This window comes from Brienomyrus brachyistius, chromosome 16 (assembly GCF_023856365.1).
Source record: "Brienomyrus brachyistius isolate T26 chromosome 16, BBRACH_0.4, whole genome shotgun sequence".
Lineage (NCBI taxonomy): Eukaryota > Metazoa > Chordata > Actinopteri > Osteoglossiformes > Mormyridae > Brienomyrus > Brienomyrus brachyistius.
This window is the reverse complement of record NC_064548.1, coordinates 6,687,869-6,711,815: the sequence shown is the minus strand read 5'-3', so window position 1 is coordinate 6,711,815 and position 23,947 is coordinate 6,687,869. Positions and strand designations below refer to the sequence as shown.

The 23,947-nt window shown below is 46.4% G+C and overlaps 1 protein-coding gene across 3 annotated transcripts in view; it reads left to right on the top strand.

The window, feature by feature from the left end:
• LOC125709467 (E3 ubiquitin-protein ligase SH3RF3-like) overlaps positions 1-18,951 on the top strand; it is a 108,474-nt gene extending 89,523 nt beyond the window's left edge. For 2 of the 3 annotated variants that reach the window (XM_048977949.1, XM_048977948.1), the window contains 6 exons: positions 2,610-2,722; positions 4,103-4,273; positions 5,823-6,106; positions 7,266-7,561; positions 14,530-14,867; positions 17,604-18,951. In XM_048977949.1, the coding sequence (XP_048833906.1) occupies positions 2,610-2,722; positions 4,103-4,273; positions 5,823-6,106; positions 7,266-7,561; positions 14,530-14,867; positions 17,604-17,772 (1,371 nt within the window). In that variant the 3' untranslated portion in view covers positions 17,773-18,951. The remainder of the gene's footprint in view (positions 1-2,609; positions 2,723-4,102; positions 4,274-5,822; positions 6,107-7,265; positions 7,562-14,529; positions 14,868-17,603) is intronic. The other variant, XM_048977950.1, reaches the window with a different exon arrangement.
• The last annotated feature ends 4,996 nt before the right edge of the window (positions 18,952-23,947 follow it).

Here is a 23,947-nt window from a genome sequence, read left to right as displayed (position 1 = left end):
TACCTGGTTGAAATCCCAGAAGGGGTTCAGCCAGTGCTGTGTCATTAAAACATCCAGCTGTGTACATATGGGTCTTATAATCCCGTCACAGTGGATCGAAACCCCTGGCTGGGCCATGAAATGAGAATCGCGCAAATGGGATGTTTAAATGGCCGCACGAGCCGTACTTATTTCAGCGGCAGTATTGCAAGCCTGTCCTGGCTGACCCCTCTCCCCTTGCAGTAAATGCGATATGGCTGGAGTGAGAATGTAGCGAATTCCATTCGCCAATACAGCCCTCGTTTGAAGGTGGGTCTGGCCATCTGGGCCAGTTTATTGCCGTTATCATTCATTTGTTTGGCTTACTGCTGTAACTAAGGTGGCTGTTTAAGGCAGCACATGCATCATGGCCTATCAAGAGCAAACGCAGCGGCATGCTAGCAGTCCGGTGTATAGATACTCCCCCCCCCCATCACAAGGGGAGGGTCCTCGGCTCCAGTTATCCGGTTATTTTTTGGCAGCCAATTCCTCAATTACAGATTTCCCGTGTCACTATTTCTCCACAGCCCCTTCGCTCTCGTCGCCTTGCCGTGGATGTGATAAGAAACCAGAATCAGGTGGATTCTTTTCCCCCTGTTGCCTGGAAACATCGTATTGGTCTTATCACAGAGGCATGAAACTGCAGTAATAAACTGTTCAGGGCTGCTGCAGATGAATGAGGTGGACATGAATGACATTCCTGTGGAGACACGTGGGTCATTAGGAAGGACGATCCTCACTGCTGCTTTCCCAGAGCCTGCTGCCTGCTTCCATTATCTCTTCCACAGAATGTCAGGTCTGAACATCTGAAACATCTCAGGCGTACCCCGATGTGGACACGAATATTCCCAGACTTCACTCTCATTAGATGCTCTGGACCTTGTAGAGAATATGGGGAATGTTTAATGCTGAACTCTGCTCCACCTCGGGTTCCTCAGCTGCTTCCTCTGGTCCTCCTCGGTGGTTTTGAGAATTCCTGTCATGTCTGAGAAGATCGTCAAGGGACAGGGGTGTTAGGCAGTGATGTGTTTTTGATGGGAAAAGGCAGTTTTGTGGGTCGACCCTGACGGCAAAGGGGGAGTGGAGTCACGAGTGGAGAAGCAGATCCAGCTGTCTTCACGTGGCACGTTGGGCTGTGTTGCTAGGTGATGGAGGTTGGGGCTCGTCACTCAGAAGTGTGGTTACGTCACACCAAGGGCTGTCAGAGAAGACAGCTTCTCAAAGGTCCAATTCTTCCCCTGTAATGTGTGTTTTGATAATATGCCCATAAACCCCTCAGAATGAATCATGCAGTTTCCTCAGCACACACAGACTGTTGTCATTTAATCCTGGCTTGGTGATTCTATTTGATACGACTTGAATTCGGATGCACATGAATGTACTTTAAGGGCCCCATCAGAGACCTGGACTTGTTACTGATCTGCTGTACTAATTTCAGTCCTGTGCGTGCATGCTGTCGGGCCCCAAATGAGGGAACCTCGCGGTAATGAGAGGAGCCGCCGGTATGTTGTCTCCTCACAGCGTGCCTTGGAAGGCTCAGCGATGCCCCCTTCCTGTAAAGCAGGGCAGATTACGTTCCCAAGGCAGCCCCTTTGCACTCAAATAGCATGCAGGGTAACTTTGTAGACACAAATTATTTCATTCGCATCTGCTGTCTGAATAATATTACTGTCTGTAATGAGTTCTAATATGGGCAAAGTTCAGCTGTAATTTGCATTGAGTTGCTGCCAAGGCACGCTATAGATCTCCGTAGCTTCTCCTCAGCTTAGGCCTGTTTGCAAGTGCAAACGAGCCCTGGGTTGCTGAGGAAACCTTCATTCATGAGATTGATTGCCAAGTTTCCTCATAGCCAGTGAGCTGTCACATCCATGCTACAATTAAACTGTCGGGCTCTTTGTGGTCAGCTCTGCATTTTTCTGCGAGCATTAGACGAAGACTTATGTTCAATGACAGCTCTCCATCTCTCTTAGTGCAATTCACACTTGGAAGTTGCAGACACTAGGGACTTTGGATTGCTGTGGCAGTTCGATGGATGTGTGTTCCTGTGTTTTTTTGCTTACTGTGGAGATAAGGAATGTTTTTTCTGTACATTTACAGTCACAGAGAGCATCTTTGATTCATTATTCATCATAATAATTTAAGCTCTACTAGCACTGAGAAGACAAAGTGGCAGAATAAGTGTAGTTTCTGCACGAGGGACTTTCAGGATGAGGCACTGCCTGTTAGACTATAATATGTCAGATGTGACCCCGCTAGTTAAAATACACCTTGTTACCTCTAATAATCTTTGTCCGCTTTGTGCTTTTACATCAGAGCCTAGTGAAAAGGTCAGTGCCCAGCAACTATTTGCCGTCGGTAAGTGTGGGCAGCAGATCCTTGGGTCCACATATCCAGTACTGCTGCACATAATTCCCAGGATCTGGAAATCATTGCTTCACCCAGGCCCCTTTAATGCCCAGCCCCTCCCACCTGGGCCATCTTCTGGGCCCCAGACTGCTTCCTCAGTCGCCCAGGCAAAGTCAGTGGGCCTCCAGATTCCCCTATTGTCGCTTACCTGGTAATGAAGCGTCCCCTCGTCCTTTGGCTTGCAGGACTCCTCCTCGTTCGCCACGACCTCATCATCGGCTGTGGTGGCCCTGCCCAGAGTCACCTCAGGGTCTGCGGACCTGCTCGCCGCCGCCAAGGTCCAGCTGCCATTGAACATGTAAGTGGCTCCTCGGCCCATGAAACTTCACTGCGTAGACACTGTCAGACACGGGCAGCGTGACCAAAGCACATTACACACCTTCCACTCTTTCCACGTGTCCGGCTGGGAACTGTGTGTCGTCATTACAGCACAGATGGCTTGTGGGTTTAATATGTATTGTCTTCATTATTCATTTTTCAGACGTTTGTACTATTTATGGAGATAATTTGCTGCATTTTGAGTGTAGAGACGCTCTTGTTGTTCTAATTGTGCTAAGGAGCATGAGGAACTGACTCACAGTTACAAAGGCCTCACCTTTTCCAACACAAGTTCTCCTCGAGGAATGTGTATCATTTCCATCAGCGGGATCTATTTCCGGGATGTTGGGGGAGGAAATACAGGCAACGGCTGCGGATGCTTCCGTCCGCTTGCCACCTCTCTTCATCACCGGCGTCCACCCCCACCGCTTGCGATGGGAACCTTTCTGTTGCCATAGTTACCCCAGAGGTTTTGCTCACACCTACGCTCTGGGACCTCGTGGAGGACGCGGCAGTTATTCCTCTGCCTTTGCTGTATTATGAGGTCGCTGCCAGCCACTATGGGCACGGCTGTGTGATGAAAGCGCTTTGCTGCGCGCAGACAGTCAGCTCTGATTATAATCAGGGTGTGTGTGCCGCCCACAATGCCCCGAGGGCGACAACACGCCACCAACACACTTCACCTGCTCTCCCTGTCCCTGCTGTTTACATCTTTCCGAACCATAAATCAAGCATTCCTTTTTAAAAATTTGTCCTGGACTCTGTTTAAAAGCTGTCACATTACCTTAAACGAAAGGTTTATAAAGCCAATGATTTGTTTGTTTCTAGGGCATGATGATAGATTTGTCTATTATTTCATTACCATGGTGATGCACATTTTATTTTTGGGAAAGTGCAGGGTCACTAGTCACTGGAGCAATTGGGGACTCAATCTCAGACCAAATGGTATAATCCCTCTGCTAGGTTTGGGATTTGAACAGTTGACCTTCTGATCAAAACCGCATTGGCTTATCCTGCAGAGTTACACATCATTTCCAAGCGCTACTAGCCTTTACACATCAGTATTCAGGTTGATTTATGTTAATTGCAAGTCCCTATTTGGGTTTTGAACCTACATGTTAATGAGCTTAATTGCTTGCAGCTTTTGTCCATATCCACCATGCTGCAGTATAGAGCTTGTCCTTGTCTGTATTGTGTGTTTAATTCATTCTCATTGACCTTCTCTGCACATGTGAAATTACGTTTGTCAGCTGACTTGCCCTACATGACCTCCTGACCCCCTATAAATACCTTTCTGCACGTTCCTCTGACCTCCACCTCCTTCCTGTATCCCCCCCTCCCCCCCCCCCATTGCTAACAGATACCTGGCCATGTACGCATACAGACCCCAGAAGGCCGACGAGCTGGAGCTGCGGAAGGGCGAGATGTACCGAGTGACAGAGAAATGCCAGGACGGATGGTTCAAGGGCACGTCTCTGCGCAGCGGCGCCTCTGGTGTCTTCCCTGGGAACTACGTCACACCTGTGTCCAGGTATGCAGAAAAGGAGACCAAATTCTGGGCAGAAGTGGTCATGAGTAGATGAGTATGCAGTAGCAGTGTCCTAAGGTGGAATTCTATTAACATCTCGTCTCCGAAAGTTAAATAATATACAAAGAGGGACACCTTAAACCAGTGTTTCTCAACCCGGTCCTTGGGAACCCCCAGGCGGTCCACGTTCTCGCTCCCTCCCAGCTCCCTGCCAGACAGTCCCTGAGCACCAGTCTGAGAAACATTTAATGATGGGTGTCAACATGGTGACTAGATTAAGTAAGGAATAAGTAGCCCTTCACCGTACAACCAATGCAAAGATAGATCCCACCTGGTTGTGACAGTAGGAAACATCTGGAAAGTGCAGTAGCTTCAGGAATGGGCTGCAGCTGCAGGCGGCTATCAGGGACGACAATCATTTTCAAGCATGACTTGGACAATTAAAATGAGTGGAATCTGTCTCGGGAAAATGCTCAAAGAAGTGGAGCTCTCAATTTATCAGCAAGCCTCAGAAAATGTCATTAAAATGATAATGAATCCGAGTAGGAGAAAGTCCTCCGGTGTCTCTAAATGCACGCTAAGGCGTACGACATGGGCAGGTGGGACTGGCAGATTGGGTAAATTCAGGTTCACATCGGAATCTTCCCCTTGCTGGGAAGGAGGCGAAAGTGGAGGTATTCTCTGCTTACAATAAATCTGTGTAGGTGGACAAGGCCCGGGAAGAAAATGTGCTTTTCTGGGAATGGAGCTGTATGAGACAGTGGAAGGCGGGAAAACTCAGCTAAGCTCAGAGGCAATCCAGATAAAAAAAAAAAAAAGAACAGTAAACGATTCATTTACTCTAAAAATGAGCTCACAGCGAAGCGGGCACCTGGGTTTTTAGTGATTCTGCATGACGAACACGGCTGAACTTGCTAAGTGCGCCACCTGTTTTGCGTTCCGGAGATTGATGTGAGAGACGGCAGTGCTGATGAGGCGCGTGAGTGTGTGCGTGTCTGTACCAAAGGAAAGCTGCTTCATCAGCACTGGGGACTTTGCTTTAATTTTGACGTGCTGAGGGGCCTGTTCCGCGTCCCTCCTTCTGCTAGTAGGTGTAAGCAAATTCCACATGTTGCAGCTAATAACTTCGCCTCCCGTAGCAAGTAATATTCCTCCTACACACTCTGTTTAATTAAGGAAGGGTTAGCGTTTAATCCCCAAATCCACTGAAAATCCGCCCTGTTACACAGATTCCCTTGAATGATTAATTACAGCAGAGTTCCTGTTTCTTAATGGAATAAGGTCTTTTAGAATGGCAGGTGGACACAGCAGCCAATTAGCACTTTAGCCTGAAACTGTAGGATGCTAACAAGCAATGTTTGCCCATGGGGGGGGAGTCTGTGGCTTTAGCTGGGGCTAGTGTAGGAGCTGCATTAGTGTTAAACTGTAATAAAACCCAGTTCAGCAGTTGTGGGACAGTTTGGTCTCAGGTAAATGATTTCCTTTGTTGCTTGATTGTGATTGGTCCTTTTCATATAATGATTGATTATTATTGGTGCTCTTCTGTCTGCAGGGCCCCCTTCGTGGTGGGACAGTCCCGCGTGTGTCTCTCTGGGTCGGCTCAGGCCGTGAAGGTTAACCCCAGCTCCCCGGGGTCCGCCGGGCCCTCCAGCCCGGTTCTTCTAGGCTCGGGGCCGCGCTCGTCCACCCCCCAGCTAGCCAGCCCTATGGGTCCTTCCCAGTCCGCCTCCAGCTCCCCGCAACTGCAGCCGGCTGCTGCGCACCTGAAGAACTGTCTACGCGCGTCGGGGCAGCAGGCGGCTGGATTGGGCCAATCGCGCACACCCATGCAGCTGGGTAAGTCAGGCAGGGGGCAGTGCGGTACATTCTTCTCTTCCTTAGATGAATGTATATCCTCCCAGAGCTTGCAGCATCAATGGTAACATAGAATAAAAGCTGTGTTTACCTCGAGCAGAATACTTATATGATGTGTGTGGAGTAATGGGAGTACTGGGAGAGTGGGGTCAGTCACTGCGCAGCTTCTTCCATGAGCCTTGCGAAGCTGTGAAAGGCTCCGAAGCTTTAATGCAGCTTGCAGTTGGGGTCTCCCCAAAAGCTCCATGAGCAGTAATTACGAAGTCGGAAGCAGCCTGGCTCCTGGCGGCAGGCCTGCTCCGGTCACAGGCATACCGCTAGCTTTTAGCGGCTGCCCCAGTTTCTGGCGCGCTGTGCTTAGTGTAAGCCTTTGCGGGGATTTAACGGCTATTGGACTGGGGGTGGGGGGGGGGGGGGGCTTAGCTGATGGTCGGCGTTCTACGAGTTTTCGGTGTGAAATTTCCGTGACTTATTCTCAGTGAAAATGGGAGCAGGTGTAGCATGCCTTAGCATCTGCTGCGCGCGTTAGCATTTTAGTGGCTCGGCATAGTAAATCCAAGCACTATACAGGTGCTAAGAACACAATACTGAAAATGTTTGATGTCGACAAGTCCGTAACAAAAGACATTCGCGCCGTTTCATATTTAAAATATATCTTATTTAAAATGGCTTTACAGACATATTCCACAGCTAATACGTCCCTCACTGGAAGCGCTAAAAGTACAAGTGGATTATTTGACACGATTCCAATACTGTTGTGTCATGCAGGCTGTGAGTTTTTTGGTGTTTTTGGTCATGTTGGTAAGCCGTCCATAAATCCATGATTCCCCAGCATACACGCACACGGGCATCATGGAGTTTAACCCGGCACTGAAGCAATCGACACACCGGCCCTCGCATTTCTTGGGAAACACAGGAAAGGCGTGACGCCCGGGTTGCACACATTAATTTCCTGCTGTGACGGCCCACCTAACCTTCGTGGACGGCAGTGTTTCGGATAGATTTGTTTTGCGGCGTGCCGATGTCTTGGACTGGAGCGTGTCGGCTGCCTGAGGGGAGGGCATTCTGCTCGGGATGCTGGGCAGGTTTCCCCGGTAATCTCAGAAGCTGAGCTCTTTCTTTAATTTTCCCACCCTAACAGTGCACAGCCCCCCCTTGGGCAGCCCCGAGCGGCCAGCCACAGCCGCGGCGCTTCCCTCTCTACGCCCCCACAGCTCCCCGGGCCCCTTGGCGCGCCCCCTCTCCGTGGCCTCCCCCCAGCACGTCCGCCCTGTCATCCCCCTCACCTCCGCCGCGGCGGCCATCACCCCGCCCAACGTCAGCGCCGCTCACCTCAACGGGGAGGTGCTGGCCAGCCCCCTGCGGCCCCCCTCCCCCGGGCACGCACAGGGGGCCAGCGCCAACCCGGCCAAGCTAGACGAGAAGAAAGCTGAGAAGGTAAGCGCCTTTCACCGTCATCATAGTCCTTGACTTCTTGCCACTGGTGCCTGGATCTCTATGGCAACGCGCATTCCGGTACCCTTAGTTACACCTTGTAGCCCGGTTGTACACTATGGCTCCTACGGTCAGCCATTTTTTTAGCTGCAAATGCCGCTGTCATTGTGGCCAGCCTTGACCAGTCCTAATAGTTTGCCGTTATTGGAATGAGCCGCTCTGACAGCTGTAGATGTATTATATGAATTACATGGGTTGGTGGAGACGGGTGGCTCAGGGTAATTCGGGAGACAGGGACTCTGTACAAAGTTCATGCCGCTGCGCTGATCGGCCTTAAGCACCGGGAAACGTGATTTTCTGCACGTCGCTCTGTTTCCTCGCCTTTCGCCGGCTCAGGTAAAATGTTCACGCCTGGGGAGGTGAGAAGTTTGCCGAAACCTTGTCAGTTTCACGCACAATCTTTCTTCAGAAGAGGCGGCCTCTGTGTTTACAGTCGGGCTCGGTTCTCTCTTGTGGGGGTGCCGCCTGTGAGCAGAGAGGGTAAGTAGTTTGGGAGCCCCAGCGTGGGGCGCGGGTGACAGTGCGTGTCAGTTCTGCGTGGCGCGCAGGGAGGGCGGGATGTTGTTTGCTTTGGGCTTCCCTGAGCACCAGCTGAGCTCCGGGGTGTTAGCGAGAGAGCCATCTGATTCAAGAGGAGTTTCTCCTTGGGATGCTGATTGAGGATGCTCTCTGGGAGCAGGGACAGGGCAGACGAGTGGGTACAAAGGCAGGGCTAACGCGGGCCCGGCCTGCCACTACAGTGTCCGTCCTGCTGCATGAGATCCATCACTGTTCTGTGAACTTTGGGTTGGTGCTTCACCCTGCATTCATTATTAATTAGGGATAAAGAAAATATCGATTGAAATAATTTTCATTTATGTTCAGCTAAATTCAGGAATAGTATAGTATTCATGACGATGTTTCTAAATGCACAGATGTTGACTTGTCCCAATGAACGATATGATGTTCTTTACAATGATCAGTGAGTCCATCGCAGGAGACACATGTACATTACATATTATTTAGAGAAGCAGGTTCACCAAATGTCTTTGGATTGTGGGAGGAAGCTGGAATACCCAGAGGAATCCCACCGAGAGGGGATGGAATATGAACCTCCAATCCTGGAGATAAAAGGCAAATTGCTTTTATTGAAAATTTTTAACTTCACAAAATATCAAATAGCTGCAATAGTGTTAGTTAACACTAGGATTGAACAATATATTGTTTGGCTGATTAAATCGGCCGAGATTAAGGTTCCACAAAACTTTTCGACATTGCCGTATGGATAAAGCACCGATCTCTTTAAACATTTATGGTGAGAAAAGAATCTGGGAAAATGCTTAGAAGTTATGTCTCTTGAACATACTGTCATTAGCCTGGGATTATCAGGAAGTGGAATGTGCAGATCCACGTACCTATATTATGGAACTGCTACTACATAACACTGCTGTTTTGCTCTATTGTTATTGTTGCGTGTGCATTGTTTCCTGTATCATTGTTTCCATTGTAAAGCATCCTTGAGTGTGAGAAAGGCGCTATAAAAATAAAACTTATTATTATTATTATTATTATTATCTACTGTTGAGCTGAGCAGAGTCTGTGGTAAAAATGCAGTGGACAGACATGCATAACGTGAGAGATGTAGCACTGGATGTAGATTTCACCAAAGCAACAAGCAACTTAAACATACGAATTCCCCAGTTTTCCTACGTGGAAAGAGAAGAAGGAGGTGGTAAGAAGGCAATTCACACCTAACTCACCTAAAAGGAGACGGAAGAAGAGTAAGACACAAAATACACAGTGTACAACGGGAGAGGGGGGGGCAAGTTTGTATGACCACTGAACATGCATCTTCCAATTTCTTGTCCTGGTCAGGGTCTCAGGGGACCAGGAGCCTGTCAAAGGCAGCAAAGGACACCCAGCTAGGGGACACCCTGGATAGGATGGCAGGCCGTCACAGGACACATACACACAAGGACTCATATTCAGTTTATAAGTCATAAATCCCTTCAGGATTTCGCCATTCTACAATTGCGGAAATTCACCGACTGCAGCGTTTCTTCAAGAAATTTCCAAATCGACAGCCTGCTTGCATCCGGACGTGTGATGCACCATCGCCGAGCGCATTCATGTGTGTTTCTTCCTAGGCGTCCCTGTGGGTTAAACCAAAAAGTCAACACCTTTCATTTACCAACAAAAATTACTGCAAAAGTCCACAGAAGACAATTCCCAGATGTTTTATACAAAAGTGGAGGCGACTGCTTTGCGTACCTCTACAACACTGTGCAAAATGGATGCATTGTTTGCATTTTAACCAGAAGCATCGGTCACATCCTGTGAGGAAGATGCTGTGTTTGTATCCGGTTAAGCTGAGGTATTGTAAAGAGCAAGACGATCATAGTCAACTAATAGTCGAATAAAAATATAAAAAACATTGTAAACAATGTCAAGGTATTTGACTGATTTTATTTGTTGCTAATGTTGAATTCACAGTTTATTTTACAAATATTTCACTTACTGGAACAAAAAGATAGTATTTTCTTTTATATATAAATCATGGTTCCCGAATGCAGAAAACAAATAAAAATGAGCACTGAAATGTGATTTTTTTTATTTGATATATAAAGAAATACACACTTCTCAGCCTTCCTGGGAAAGTCTATTCCGGGGTACTGGAGAGGAGGGTGGCATCGATAGTCGACTCTCGGATTCAGGAGGAACAGTGCGCTTTTCGTCTTGGCCGTGGAACACTCAACCACCCGTGGAACACCCTGCCTATCCAGTCTACATGTGTTTTGTGGACTTGGAAAAGGCTTACGGAAGAGTTCCCCGAGGTGCCCTGTGGGGGTGCTTCGGAAGTATGGGGTTCGGGGTCCACTATTGTGGCCGATTCGGTCCCTGTATGAACGGAGCAGAAGCTTGGTCCGCATTGCCGGTAATAAGTCGAACGTGATCCCTGTGCATGTCCTGTTTGTAATATTTTTGGACAGGATTTCTAGGTACAGTCAGGGTGTTGAGGGTGTCCAGTTTGGTGGCCTCAGGTTTGCCTCGATGTTTTTTGCGGACAATGTCGTCCTGTTGGCTTCATCTACTGGGGACCTTCAGCGAGCTCTGGGGCGGTTCGCAGCTGAGTGTGAAGCGGCGGGGATGAGGATTAGCACCTCCAAGTCCGAGACCATGGTGCTCAGCCGGAAACGGGTGGATTGCCCTTTTCAGGTCAGGGAGGAGCTACTGCCTCAAGTGGAGGAGTTCAAGTATCTGGGCGTCTCGTTCATGAGTGAGGATATAAGAGATCGAGAGCTGGATAGACGGATCGGAGCGGCGTCTGCAGTTTTGCAGGTGCTTAACCGGTTCGTCGTGGCTAAGAAAGAACTGAGCCGGAAAGCAACGCTCTCGATCTATTGGTCCATCTTCGTCCCTACCCTCACCTATGGTCATGAGCTATGGGTAATGACCTAAAGAACGGGATCGTGGATTCAGGCATCCGAAATGAGGTTTCTCCGCAGGGTGTCTGGGCTCTCCCTTAGAGATAGGGTGAGAAGTTCAGATACCTGGGAGAGTCTCAGAGTAGAACCACTGCTTCTCCACGTCGAAAGGAGCCAGTTGAGGTGGTTTGGACACTTGGCTTGGATGCCTCCTGGGCGTCTACCTGGAGAGGTTTTCCATGCATGTCCTACAGGGAGGAGGACCCAGGGCAGACCCAGAACACGCTGGAGGGATTATATCTCTCGGTTGGCCTGGGAAGGCCTCGGCATCCCCCCCGAAGAGCTGGTAGAGGTAGCTGGAGAGAGGGAGGTCTGGGTATCTCACCTGAAGCTGCTACCCCCGCGACCTGAACCACGGACAAGAAGAAGGTAATGGATGGATGGATGGGATGGAAGGAGCAATACACAAAGAAACTCTTCAGTGGAAGGCATTTTCTTGAATTTGCAATTTTATCAATTTGTTTTCTGCAAAAAAGAGCTCAGCAGGATGCATTGCAGATTTTGAGAAAAGCTGCTATGCAGTGAAGCATTTTTGGCCTCAACAATCACAAAAAGAAAAGAACCCGACAGAAACAGACCCATAGAGCCTGATCTACAGGCAGTTTATAGACACCACTTATTGCTTGTCTTTGCACTGCAGCCTAAAACCCACCTAACACAGGAAGAGCATGAACACTCCACACACACAAAGTGGATTCAAACCAACAGCCCAGAAGGTGGGAAGCAACAGCGCCACCTGCTGAGCCACCATGCAGTCACCGGACACCAAAAACCAAATATACAACACTAGTGCAACCAAAACGGAGCGGCAAACTCAGATTGTATAATCATTAATAAAATCATATGTAATATAAAAAAAACCTTGCTCGTGATTGACTGATAATGGACTTTAAATGTGCTCTTGTTTGCGAGTTCAGTATTATAAGACTTTATGCTATTTACTTATTTTGAGGTGAAGTTATGTAATGATTTGTTTTATACTTCATATATATATATATATATATATATATATATATATATATATATATATAGTGGGGAACTAATTAGCACAAGGATTCAGTAATGTGATTCAAATTGTGCAATGCAATCAATTTAATACCAAACGAGTCAGACCAGGAGAAGATGGATGGATGGATGGATGGATGGATTAAATTAATATCTCATCACACCTGCTAAATTACAGCTCCACTAAACTGAAACCCACCATACGGAGTAAGTCATGAACAACTGGCACTGTGAGACTGAGATTTCACAATTTGATAAATGGATATTTACAGTATTAGCGCTGATTCTCGCAGATGATTTGGCTAACGATGTGCCAGGAGTTTCTGCCTGGATTTCCACATAACCGGCTTCGGTGTTTGCTCTCCCCTTGTGATCTGGTCTCTCTGACAAGCCATGTGCTGCTGGCAGCCGTGTCGTTAGAGATTTTGGGCCCCATAAAAGCGTATCATATTAGGCACCAAGCCCAGACCAACCATATAATGTTCCAAATTTTTTAAGGCCCCTGTCACTCAGGGGTCCTTGGAATCGTCCTGGCTGCAGGTAAATTTCCCATCAAGCACCTGGATCAAAATCCCTTTGTCCCAGTGACCAGATTCTTCCCTCAGGTGCTTCTGTTCAGTTTATTTCCTGGTTGAGTGTCGTTGCCGGAGTGGAATTCAGAAGAATGGTGGGTGAAGACACAGCAGCACTCTGTATGAATGCAGAGCCGGACCCCCTTACATTGTTACCGTGGGAATCTGAAGGGAATGACAGTCCGCCCCAGCTGTTTTAATAATGGTCCGAATGAGCAGAAGTCAGCACTGGCAGTTGCTGTATAACTAATTGTAGGGATGTCAGGCAGTCAGGGATGTGGAAGTGAATGAAGCTTATGCCCACGTTCGTCTGGAGTGAGGCGTGAGGCTGCCCCCTGTGCTGACAACCAGCCTGACACGTTCCCCGGTGCTGATTATTCACGGATAATTGGCTCCTCTGCAGCAGACAGTCACCCAGCTCATAGAGAGAGGGACCTCTATGACCAATGAGAGGGTGGTATTAGTTTCTGTTATGTGTGTGGCAATTCTGCCATAAGTCAGCAGATGGCATAGTGATTAACAAACAAGAGTCCTGTGGTCAAATGGGTGCACATTCCAGGCCTGTATGAGGGAGCGTGGAAGTACTGTTGTTATATTCATATTGTAAGCAACAATTATTAATTACAAATACAATTGCTATAGTAAACATAAGTATATGTAATATACAGAATAGAATCTCCAAGTGAGAGATTGGTAAAATAATCATGATAATCAGTAGGGGGTAACAGAACCATCCACCAAAGAACAGAAGAAATCGATCACAGGTCCTTTATAGTCTCCTGATAAGTCTTCCGTGACGTTAATTATACAGGCTATAAACATGCACTGTACAGAGAATTAATATCTGTGCTGTGGATGCATGGATTTGGAGAACACCTGCAGCTCCCTGTAATTACAAAGGCCCACAATGAATCAAAGTTACTATTACAATTTTATGTTTTCATTTGTCTTCCTTGCTGATTTATTCGCAGAGGTATAATTTATTTTCATCGGAAATTGATGTGCGATGTGGTTTATATCTCAGCCGTGTTTCTGACACATTACAGGCGAGGGAAGAAAAGGTAAATATGAAAATTGTAATTTTATGCTACTTTGTGGTTATTTTATATTAAATGTGGAAGTCATTATTACATTATTGGGTCTATGGTCAGAAGCACTTAACAAGGTTTACAGTGGGGTGTCAATGATTTTGTGTACACTCTGGCCCCACCCTCTTGAAGTGCTTTTTAATCCCATTGGCCCCCCAACAAATCTTACTTAACATGCATTGTGGGTAGTGTTTTTTTGAGCGTGTCACTTGACTTTGCTGGCCAAGATGTGCAGAGAGACAGGCCCTAACTGCAGCCAAAGCAGCCTCCTGTCAGTGGGAGACCAGAACCCTTTGAATGTGATAAATGTAAATTTTGTCGTTATTCCTGGTGCTGATGAAGCCTTGTCATAGCTAATGTAGCACAGGTGGGCGCTGTGTTCTTCGTCTGCTTTGAATTAGAGTTTGGAACAGTGCTCTACCCTCTCTGTGTACCTACCATACTCCCTCCCTGCGCTGTTTGAGCCAACCTTTCCATACATGTTTCTGATTCTAACCCTTTCACTGTAACTGGCCCAATAGCAACAACGTTTAGCAATAACGTAGGACTGGGGAAAACCCCTTTTATCCATGTCTCCTACCCTGAGTTTCTTGCAAATGTAGCAAGTGTTCCATGTCTCTGTGATAATGAGCTTATATTTCTTTATATTTGTATCTGTGAGTTTGCTCAGGGTGGATTGAATATGCCCCTCTCTCTCTCTCTCTCTCTCTCTCTCTCTCTCTCTCTCTCTCTCTCTCTCTCTCTCTCTCTCTCTCTCTCTCTCTCACTTTCTCTCCCACCAGAAGGAGAGAAAGGGTGGAGGTTTCTTGAAACTCCTCTCTGGTGCAGCAGCCAAGAAGAAGTCCCGCTCCCCGCCGTCCGTGTCCCCGACCCACGATCCCCAGCCCCAGGCCGCCGGCGATATGCCAGCACATGGGGCTGCGGGCGCCTCGGGACCCAGCCACGGACGCGCCGGCTCCTGCCCCATCGAGAGCGAGATGCAGGGCGCCATGGGCATGGAGCCTCTGCACAGGAAGTCGGGCTCCCTGGACCTCAACTTCTCGGTGTCGCCGCCGGCCCGGCAGCCCTGCTCCGCTTTGCTCGCTCTCCGTCCAGAACCCAAGCCCCTGTCCAGAGAGAGGTCAGTGCCAGAGCTGACCTCACTGCCGCCCCCACCAGTCTCAGCTCATACACCTCTGCCATTCTCTTTGTGCGATATCACCAGATTTTGGCTTTTGGGGTGGACTTCTGCAGACCCAAACCCTTAGATATCTCCCAAGATTTAGGAAAAACATCAAAGAATTCATACACACTATTGAATGCATATTATATTAATGCAATGGGAGAAAATCATTGCTCTGTTACTCATAAAAATCAGCACTGCCAGATAATTATGAGTCCTACAACGCTTTATGTCAAAGTGACCCTGCCGATTTTGCTTTATGACTATGACTGTATTAAGGGGCATTGCTAGGGTTTCTTCACTTAGTTTAAATAGTGTGTCCTCGTTCATTTTCATTAAAATCAGACTCCCATAATAATGGCTTAGCTCCCCTTTTCATAATCACCAGTGACGCTCCTGACTGTATTTATCTAGTGGTGGAAGGTCTGCAGAAGAGGATCATTGTAAAGCACCTGCTTTAATTAATTCTGCTGTTCTGAGATTGAAATGAGTACATATGCCCCCCCCCCCCCCCCCCCCCCCCACCCGCCCAAGTCAATGTTTCTGCTTCCAAATGCAAAAACAATATTCCAATTTTCATAGGACAATGTAGGCAAAATGAACTGGGCTAAAAAACCCTAAATGTGAGATACCGCCTTCCAAGATGGAAAAGTCATATCCTCCCATCCCAGCCCTCCCCAAACTCCACCCAAAACACACTGCCGCACGCACTCGTGTGATCTGGGGTGAAGAAGCTGGCTCAAGCGCTTCGATATTTATGCACATGGTCCCTGTGGGTGGCTGCTGGTTGGACAACTTTACTTGTAACAAAATGTGGTCTCTCTGAGTCTCAGTAGGGGCTTAAATGCTCCAGACAAATACCAAAGTATGTATAGTGTAAGTCATTTAATTTCAATGTAATTGAAACATTCAATTGATCAATCCTGGCATGTTATTATTTATGCGAAAACCATATTGAAACATCTGCTGCCCAATCATTTGGAGCCACATATGCTAGTGTTGGGGCCTTGATGGTTCGGTCGATGGCTATAATGGTTCCCTGCAAATCGCAGTCTGAGCAGATAAATCTATGAAGATTCAGCCGCACTCACCTTTTGTGGGTTGGCACTTAACGCCTCCTCCACACAGAAACACAAAGACAGCAGTGCCTGACTAAACCCATGCAGTGTCTTCATCTTTGCTCCTGTTATAGGACTCGATTGTAGGTCTTTTTCTGAGAACCAAGGTCCAGATAATTTATGGCTGTGGGGATAAGAAAAATCATTAATTGATTTTCTTTTCACTGCATGCTGGAGGTTGTGGATGTCAGGTCGAGACAGTACAGATATTGCTTCACTTTTACTGAAGTAATTACAAGGCTGAAATTTGTGTCCCTCACAGGGAAATCAATGCAGAAATGATGTGCTGTTCTTTCATTTGTGCTCAGCTACGTCTGTGGGATATAATATGTGAATGTGAGATGCACATTAGGTTCTTCATTGGGCTTTCTACTCATGCTTGACCTTCTACTGAGATAGATTTTACTAAAAATCTTCTTTGACTGCGGTTCATATCTCAGCTGAAATTAAACTTAATCAGTGTGATTGCCGAGTGAGTAGGTGGTTCACTTGATATCACTGTGCTGTAGCAGCCCAGGGGTGTAGCTAGTAATTCTGGGCCCATGACAAAATGTCACTTTGGACCCTCTGCAAGGATTGGCACCTTCAGTGTGAAGATAGAATTTAGAGAATCTGCAGAGTTTCCCCTTGGTTGATTTCAAACAGCAACCTAGATGGTGGCTCTGGGAGGAGGTGGAATTTGGAAGGAAGTATTGAGTGTGATGTGGATATGGATGGAGGCTGTGGTAGGAGATGTGGGATTTGTAAAGTGTTTAAGGTGATGTGGATATGGATGGGGTTTGTGATGGGAGATGTGGAATTTGGAAGGAGGTATTACGGGTGATATGGATATGGGTGGTGGCTGTGCTAGGAGGTGGAATTTAGAAGGAAATGTTGAGGGTGTTGTGCTTATGGATGGAGGCTATGGTAGTAGATGTGGAATTTGGAAGAAACTGTTGATATGGTGTTCATATAGATGAAGGTTCTGGTTGGAGATATGTTCACAGTTGGCAGCTATGAGGGTATGTTGATGTTTGATGGTCTTCAGTGGTGTTGAATATAGCTTCACAGTATTACAGTGGTGGGAGTAGAGTTGGATTACTGGACTGAGATGTCAGAGATAGGGAAGAGTGTGGAAAGTCTGATCAGACATCCACTCTGTGCTATGCAGAAGATGCTAACAGACTGCAGGAGACAAGCAACAGATGGTGACACATGTTTGGTGTGTAATGCCAGACTGACAGCCTGCCGCCCTGCTTGGGATATGGAACACTGTGCTACCAAAGACATAACAGTCTTACGAGCAAGGAAATGAATTGGCTTCCCAGTGTGCTTTCCCTTAAAAAAATGTATATTATTCAGATTTAGGAGTATATGTTAACAGCAAACAGCAACTACAATTAAAATCCTCTAACTGGAGATTTAAATAAGTACAAAGAAGCATTTCATTTGGGCACAAAGTGTCTTTATCATTCTTCTCCTATCACAGCTCTGCACATCTCTCCTTCTGTTTCCGTAAATGACTTATTTCTTCTTTATGCGTATTCCTTCCCAGCTGGGGACCTTATTTCAGGGGTGTCCTCCTCTCTTTCCCCAGGTACCGTGTGGTGGTGCCCTACCCCCCCCAGAGCGAAGCCGAGATCGAACTGAAGGAGGGCGACATCGTCTTTGTCCACAAAAAGCGGGAGGACGGCTGGTACAAAGGCACCCTGCAGCGCACGGGTCGCTCCGGCTTATTTCCTGGCAGCTTTGTGGAAAGTTTCTGAGAAGTGATGGGGGGGTTGCGGGGGTGGGGGGTTCGGTCCATTGGAGATCTCAAGCAGGGGGGGTTCTCTTCCAGCGAGCTTTCAAGATAGACCTTCACAGTGGATGCCACATGGGGGTCCCTTGCTCTGCAACCTTCAGAAGCAGGAATCCAGCCGCCCCCCCCCCATGGTGCTGACAATAGTCTGTAGTCTACTACAATAGTCTATATATATATATATATAAAATGTTTTCTACACCATCGAGATTATCTCTACAGATTTCCATTCAGAGACAATGGCACTGCAGCAGAAGGAGCACAATGATGCAAAAACAAAAAGGAGAATCATTATTAATCACTGCCATTGCTAAATGTTAATTTTTTCTTCTAAAATGTAAAGCAGAGAGGACTTCTTCACCGGGGTTGCTGTAATCTCCTCCACACGTTCAGATCTGGGCTGCAGCTGGCGGTCTGACCTCACTGACATGCCCAGAGGCCACTGTCCGTTCAGCGGTCTGGCTCAAGTTAGTGCCTTCCATCTTTTCAAAAAGAGCGCCCCCTTTTGGTGGTGGAGTGTACCTAGCCCTCTGGTGTGGCAGACCTCAAACTCTTGATAAATGTAAAGTTTCGGTTTTCTTCATCCGTTTTGTACTGTCGCTTTATCGGGAAGCAGCTACAGTGAATCGCGGACGTCTGCATGTCTGCGTCTGTAGCGCCATTAAGCCCTTTTTTTCGTGCCGTCACTTTAGCGTCCCGCAGGTCTGCGTTTCAGCTTCAGCCGTGCAGGGCGTTGAAGGGTGCCTCAGGATCTGAGCTCGACAAGGAAAATGGAGATCGCTGGATCGCTTCATATCCGTTTGGCAGCGGCAACATACATATTTTCTGAACAATAGCATCCCTGATAATCCTCATCGCCTAGCGGTCCTTAACTCAGAAGCCAGTGACATCGGCAGTCAGGGAAACTGGGCAAGATGAAGTGTAGCATCGCTGATTAAATTCAGCGTAGGGTATAAGAATATCCTCAGTTTATGAATAACATCTTGTAGAGATGACAGGTTTTTTCTCCACCACGCAACCCCCCCGGGGGGCACAATCCGGCACGTACCAAAGCTCAGTGCCGAGCTCCTACGTCTCACCGTAAAGCACAATTTTGACTCTATCATGAATTATTAATCACTTTGGTCTCTCCCCCCCGCCCGCACCTCCCCCCCCCCCCCATCTCCCCGGCGGATGTCTGGAGGCCGCGGTATTTTATCTCCCGTCGGCAGTGAGCTCACAGGACGCAGCTCAAAGTAAGATTTTGATTCAAAGGCAAATGATGGAACACAACAAGCCTCAGATCGTTACTTCATCAGTTGCGCCCTGTTGTTATATAAGAGCTCAGGCTCTCGCTGTACATGACAGTACCTGCGCTTGGGGGGGCGTGACGAAACAGACAGCAGCTTTGGCGTGTCTCACCCCTCTTAAGCAAATGAGCTCTTTCATTCAATCGCCACGAGGCCTTTCCGTAGCGTTACGGCGGCGGTGCTGGGCGGCGCCTCTGGAGGGAGGGCCTGCGGCGAGATGGAGCCGGCGTGCTCGTCAGCGCTTCCTCGCCATGGAAGCACCTGACCACGAGAGCCCATCATTACCGCCGGCTTTTATCCTTAAAGAACTGCCGCCTTGCAGCACAGCCTAGGGGGTTCCTAGCTCTGCCTGATCGAGGGACTCATATGGTCGTAAGCCCCACCACCACTTGGTTAGTACATGTCAGTAGAAATATACTGAGGAGTCCGATTTTAAGGGTTTTTGTGTCCCTTGACTGGGTTAAATCTTTTAAGAATTAAAGCACATTTGAGTTTGACTTGTGCACAGTATGATTATGTTCTCTGAAGAGTCTGGAAGAATGACCTTCCTACAGTGATGATGGCACAGGCATCTGTGATGACCATTTCCTGATATGATCCCATGATGCATTTCACTGGCACCACTTCCAGTACAGCCCAGTGCGGGTGTCTGAACGAGGTCGGACCTGTTTTCTGATGGTATAGTTCTGTCTGAGTGAGTAATGGAGTTGGGGTGATGTTTTCCTCCCCTGCGACAGCACAATCTGTGGGAGACCAGGAGCGTCTGTGAGAATATAATCCGTTACCCAGTCTCAATTCCCCGACTGAATTGATCTTCTCAATGGAGGTAACACTGACCCTTTCTGATCCCATGGGTCAAAGTGCAGGAGGTCAGTGCGGAGAGCTGAGGGTCTATTTATGTGAGGCCACCTTAAGAATGTGTTATGCACAGTAGAATTATAGTCCTCAGGTGTACGGGAACATTATTTAAGATGGTATTATCTTATGGCTAAAACCTGGAAGCACTCTTTCTTATCCATTTATGCACCAGTGGTGTTTTTAAGCATCCGCTCAGTCTCGTGCCAGGGGTGCGATGCCTCCTGGCGTCGTGTGTGAAGCACATACTCACCTCTTCATCCTCACATTGATCCTGAAGGGGCTGGGGGGCAGATTTATGCAGCTGCTGCCCATATCGTTAAAAAAGAAGAAAAGAAAAAAATAAATCCCCGGATTTTCCAAGGGTTTCTGTGCCATTCAGGGTTGTCCCACATTTGTGCTCAGTTTTTACATGTGTATGTGGTACTAAAAAGAATAAAAGTAAAGTTTAGTCCAGTATGAAAAGTCATGCTTTATTGATTTAAAAGACTTTATGTTACTGCCAGAAAAGGAAAAAAGATATATATATATATATATACATATATATATTGTGTGGCAACGTTTTGGCATGAGGCTAAGGAACTCCAGGTTTTTGAGGCTGTTCTGTCAGTGCTGGTGGTCTGTCATTTAGCCTTGCGATCGTGTGCACACTGTCTTGTACAATAAGCTATGGAGTGTTGTTTTTAAGTACAGTTTAGCAATAAATGCTATTGGTTTAAAATGCAGTGCTGCTTGGCTTACTTCCTCATGGCAGGTTCCTGCTGGGGTGGAGAAGGTAAAATAACAGTTCAGTCCTTCAGAGGTACCAAAAAAGGCTGCGTGCAAATGGGGCATGTCAAAGGCCCATTGAAGGTCACACACATTTGGACGCCACCACCTCGGACCCTGTCCCCAAGGTATTGGTACTGTCGTCGCCTTCGTACAGTTCCTGCATGTAATATATGCCTACTGGAGGTATGTTTTAGCTGGGAATATATGAGTCGTTTGTGGTGATTTACGGTTAAGAAGATACTGACTGATATCTGCTCTGTTCAGTTTGCCGTGGAAGTACGTCTGCTCTTGCACGTACAAAAGCATTATTTTTCTGCGCAACAGCCTTTGTAAAATTAAGCAGAATTGTAAACACCTCGCAATCACGCCACCATATTACACTGAATAATTATTTTTGTTGTTGTTAGTCAGCAATGTTAGTTTTCTCTTCTTGGTCAGCATGTGTAAATATCACCACGTGTATGAGATGCATGGGGACAGCCGTGATCATATAAGGGTCAAGGAAGTGCATGTATTGGCTCTACACTGTAACCATGGTGAAGATGGGCCATCCCACCAACCTGAATAAGAGGGGGAGAGGCTGTGGATCCTGTGGTTCTGCGCTGGATCATGATTATTCTTATTCCTCTAATTTTACTAACAAGCTGTATGTTGGTTGCTTAAGTTACTTCAGTGCACTACCCAGAGTATAAAATGACAGGAATGATGGGTAACATTTTCGATGAATGCAATGTCAATAATAATCAATGAACACAGTCATTACACATTTTGGTGGATACGTATATTATAAACATGACTACACATATTTATAAAAAGGCATGAGACATTATAGCCATGCTTATTATGCATTTGAATGCTTTAGGAAGCTCACATCTATAATGCACTATAAATGCCTTCATAATACAATACATTGTATCCTTAATTCTTACGCCGACCATGATAATGGATTAGGAAAGTATTTATAGTTCATTATGGATGAGAGCATCATCGGTGCTTATTAAGTATTATAATATATTATAATATAAAGGGGACAGTGTGTGGTGCGGTGGGCTAAGCCTGTGTGCCTGTAATCAGCAGGTCACCGGTTCAAACCCAGCCACAGCATGTCTGTGGGTCCTTGAGCAAGGCCCTTAACCCCCAGCTCCCTGGGCGCCATTGCGGGTGGCAGCCCTTCGCGGACAGCTTACTCTACATAGAGCAAGCTGAGGGAGGCATAAAGACAATTTCTCCACGGGGATCAATAAAGTATCAATTAATCAACACTGAAATGCCTTATGATTGTCAATGGAAGATGCGGTAATGCTTTATAAATTCTTATACTGACTACTATAATGCATTATGATGCTATGGTGCATTATACATGACAACTTTAAGTAAAGTGATAAGTTGGGAGATCAAAATCTAATACTGAATGTACTAGTTCACGAAATAACAGAAGAATGACATCCATTCAGCAGAATATTTATGTAATGGCAGGCCAAGTCCGTATTACTAAAGGGGTATTATTTACAGTCCCTTGTAGAATAATTTATTTTTTATCCATTACAGAGTTGCAGCTAATTACACATTTCCATTAATTCCATGTAGGCCAATTTGTATTAACTCCACTATTTCAACCACATTGACACTCAGCTGGGTTTGTTCTAGAATAATTGAACCAACAGATCTTGCCTTACACCCGGAACTTACCGTTTTAACCAGCGAAGCTGTTCACCGTTATCCTCAAGGAATTAAATTCCTGGACACTTCTGGTCTAGTAAAGCCAGGCAAAAGAACTACTCCAGACTAGCTGTGTAACTGTTATTGCCACAAGCTATCTCGTTATCTCGTAGAATTAATTCTTAATTATGCAATATAGATATACACATAATTCAGATATTTTTTCATATATAGTAAAAAAAAATCCATGTGGCAAAATTAACAATTGTCTGCTAAAAAAAATCTAGGTGCTGGACATTAGTGTGTTTCCTTTTGTTTAATAGATGGTTTTTGTTCAAAGCAACATAAAAGTGAGGATCAGATAGCAGCACGAACTGGAACCTCTGCAGCAGTTGGGGCTAAGAACTTTTCTCAAGGGCCCGACAGTGAAATCACTTCTCCTAGCTATGGGATTTGAACCAGCAACCTTTCGATCACAGTTATAACCCTCAGAGCTGTACACCAGGGTCTGTTTCATGGTTGTTCTTATTGTACTTGAATCGGTCAATTTTATTGATGCTAGTTTTGTTTACTGGTCTTATGCTTGGCAGAATGAGGCTGTGGAGCTAATAAATGCTATACATGTGACATCATTCAGTTCCAAGAAGGTAAGACAGGCGACTGGACATAAAGTTTTCAATACCAAGCATAAATTGTTCCAGAGAAGAATTAAATTTACCATTTCCTGATCAGTTACCTTCTTCATTTCCCACCATAAATAGGCTTGAGAGAAAAATATTTTGTGTTGTAATTCAGATCTTGGCCTCGTCCTTCAAGAAACCAAGAAGAAAGAACAAAATTTAATCAACTCCCCCAGTGTGCATGACGCTGAAAAGCTCCTTCTTGAAGAGCTATCATTGATTCTGCTGTGAGAAATAAATGGCATCTCAGACGCATCGCAATCTGTGAATCCACCAAGAAATAAAGTGAGGCTACATTTTTAACTGAATACCCACTGATATATGTGCAACGGCTGTTGTTCTTTTAGCGACAGCCGTCGTCCACCTCATACATTTTTGATTACTGCCATCAAAGCTCTAATTTTCTAATAACAGTATTTTTTTCTTATATATTTATATTTTTGTGTGTATTTATTCACAATTTCATTTAAATTCATGAAATATGCAATGGCATATTATGATAACATTTGACCAGTAATGAAAAGGAGTATAATAGTTAAATGACTGTGGGTCTTTACTCTGACCCGTTTAGTCCGCAAAAGCCCGTCTTTCCTCTTCTCTTCTGCCTGTTACCGTGGTAACCGGTTTTCGCTTCAGATGGTGCTGCAGTTTAACATCTGAATGTCTGCACTATCTTCCTAACTTTAGCAGGACCAGAAGAACGAGTGACATTTTGGAAAGTCTGGAATCAGACTCGCATTTGTGCCCCCGTCTCACGTGGCAATTTTCCTGTTTTCAGGCAAACTGCCTCATTTGTTTTGCTATGTCTGTAATAGCGCCTACACAGGTCTGCCCTGGACCCATTATCTGCAGCAACACTAAAAACCTCTAGAACTTAATAACTTGT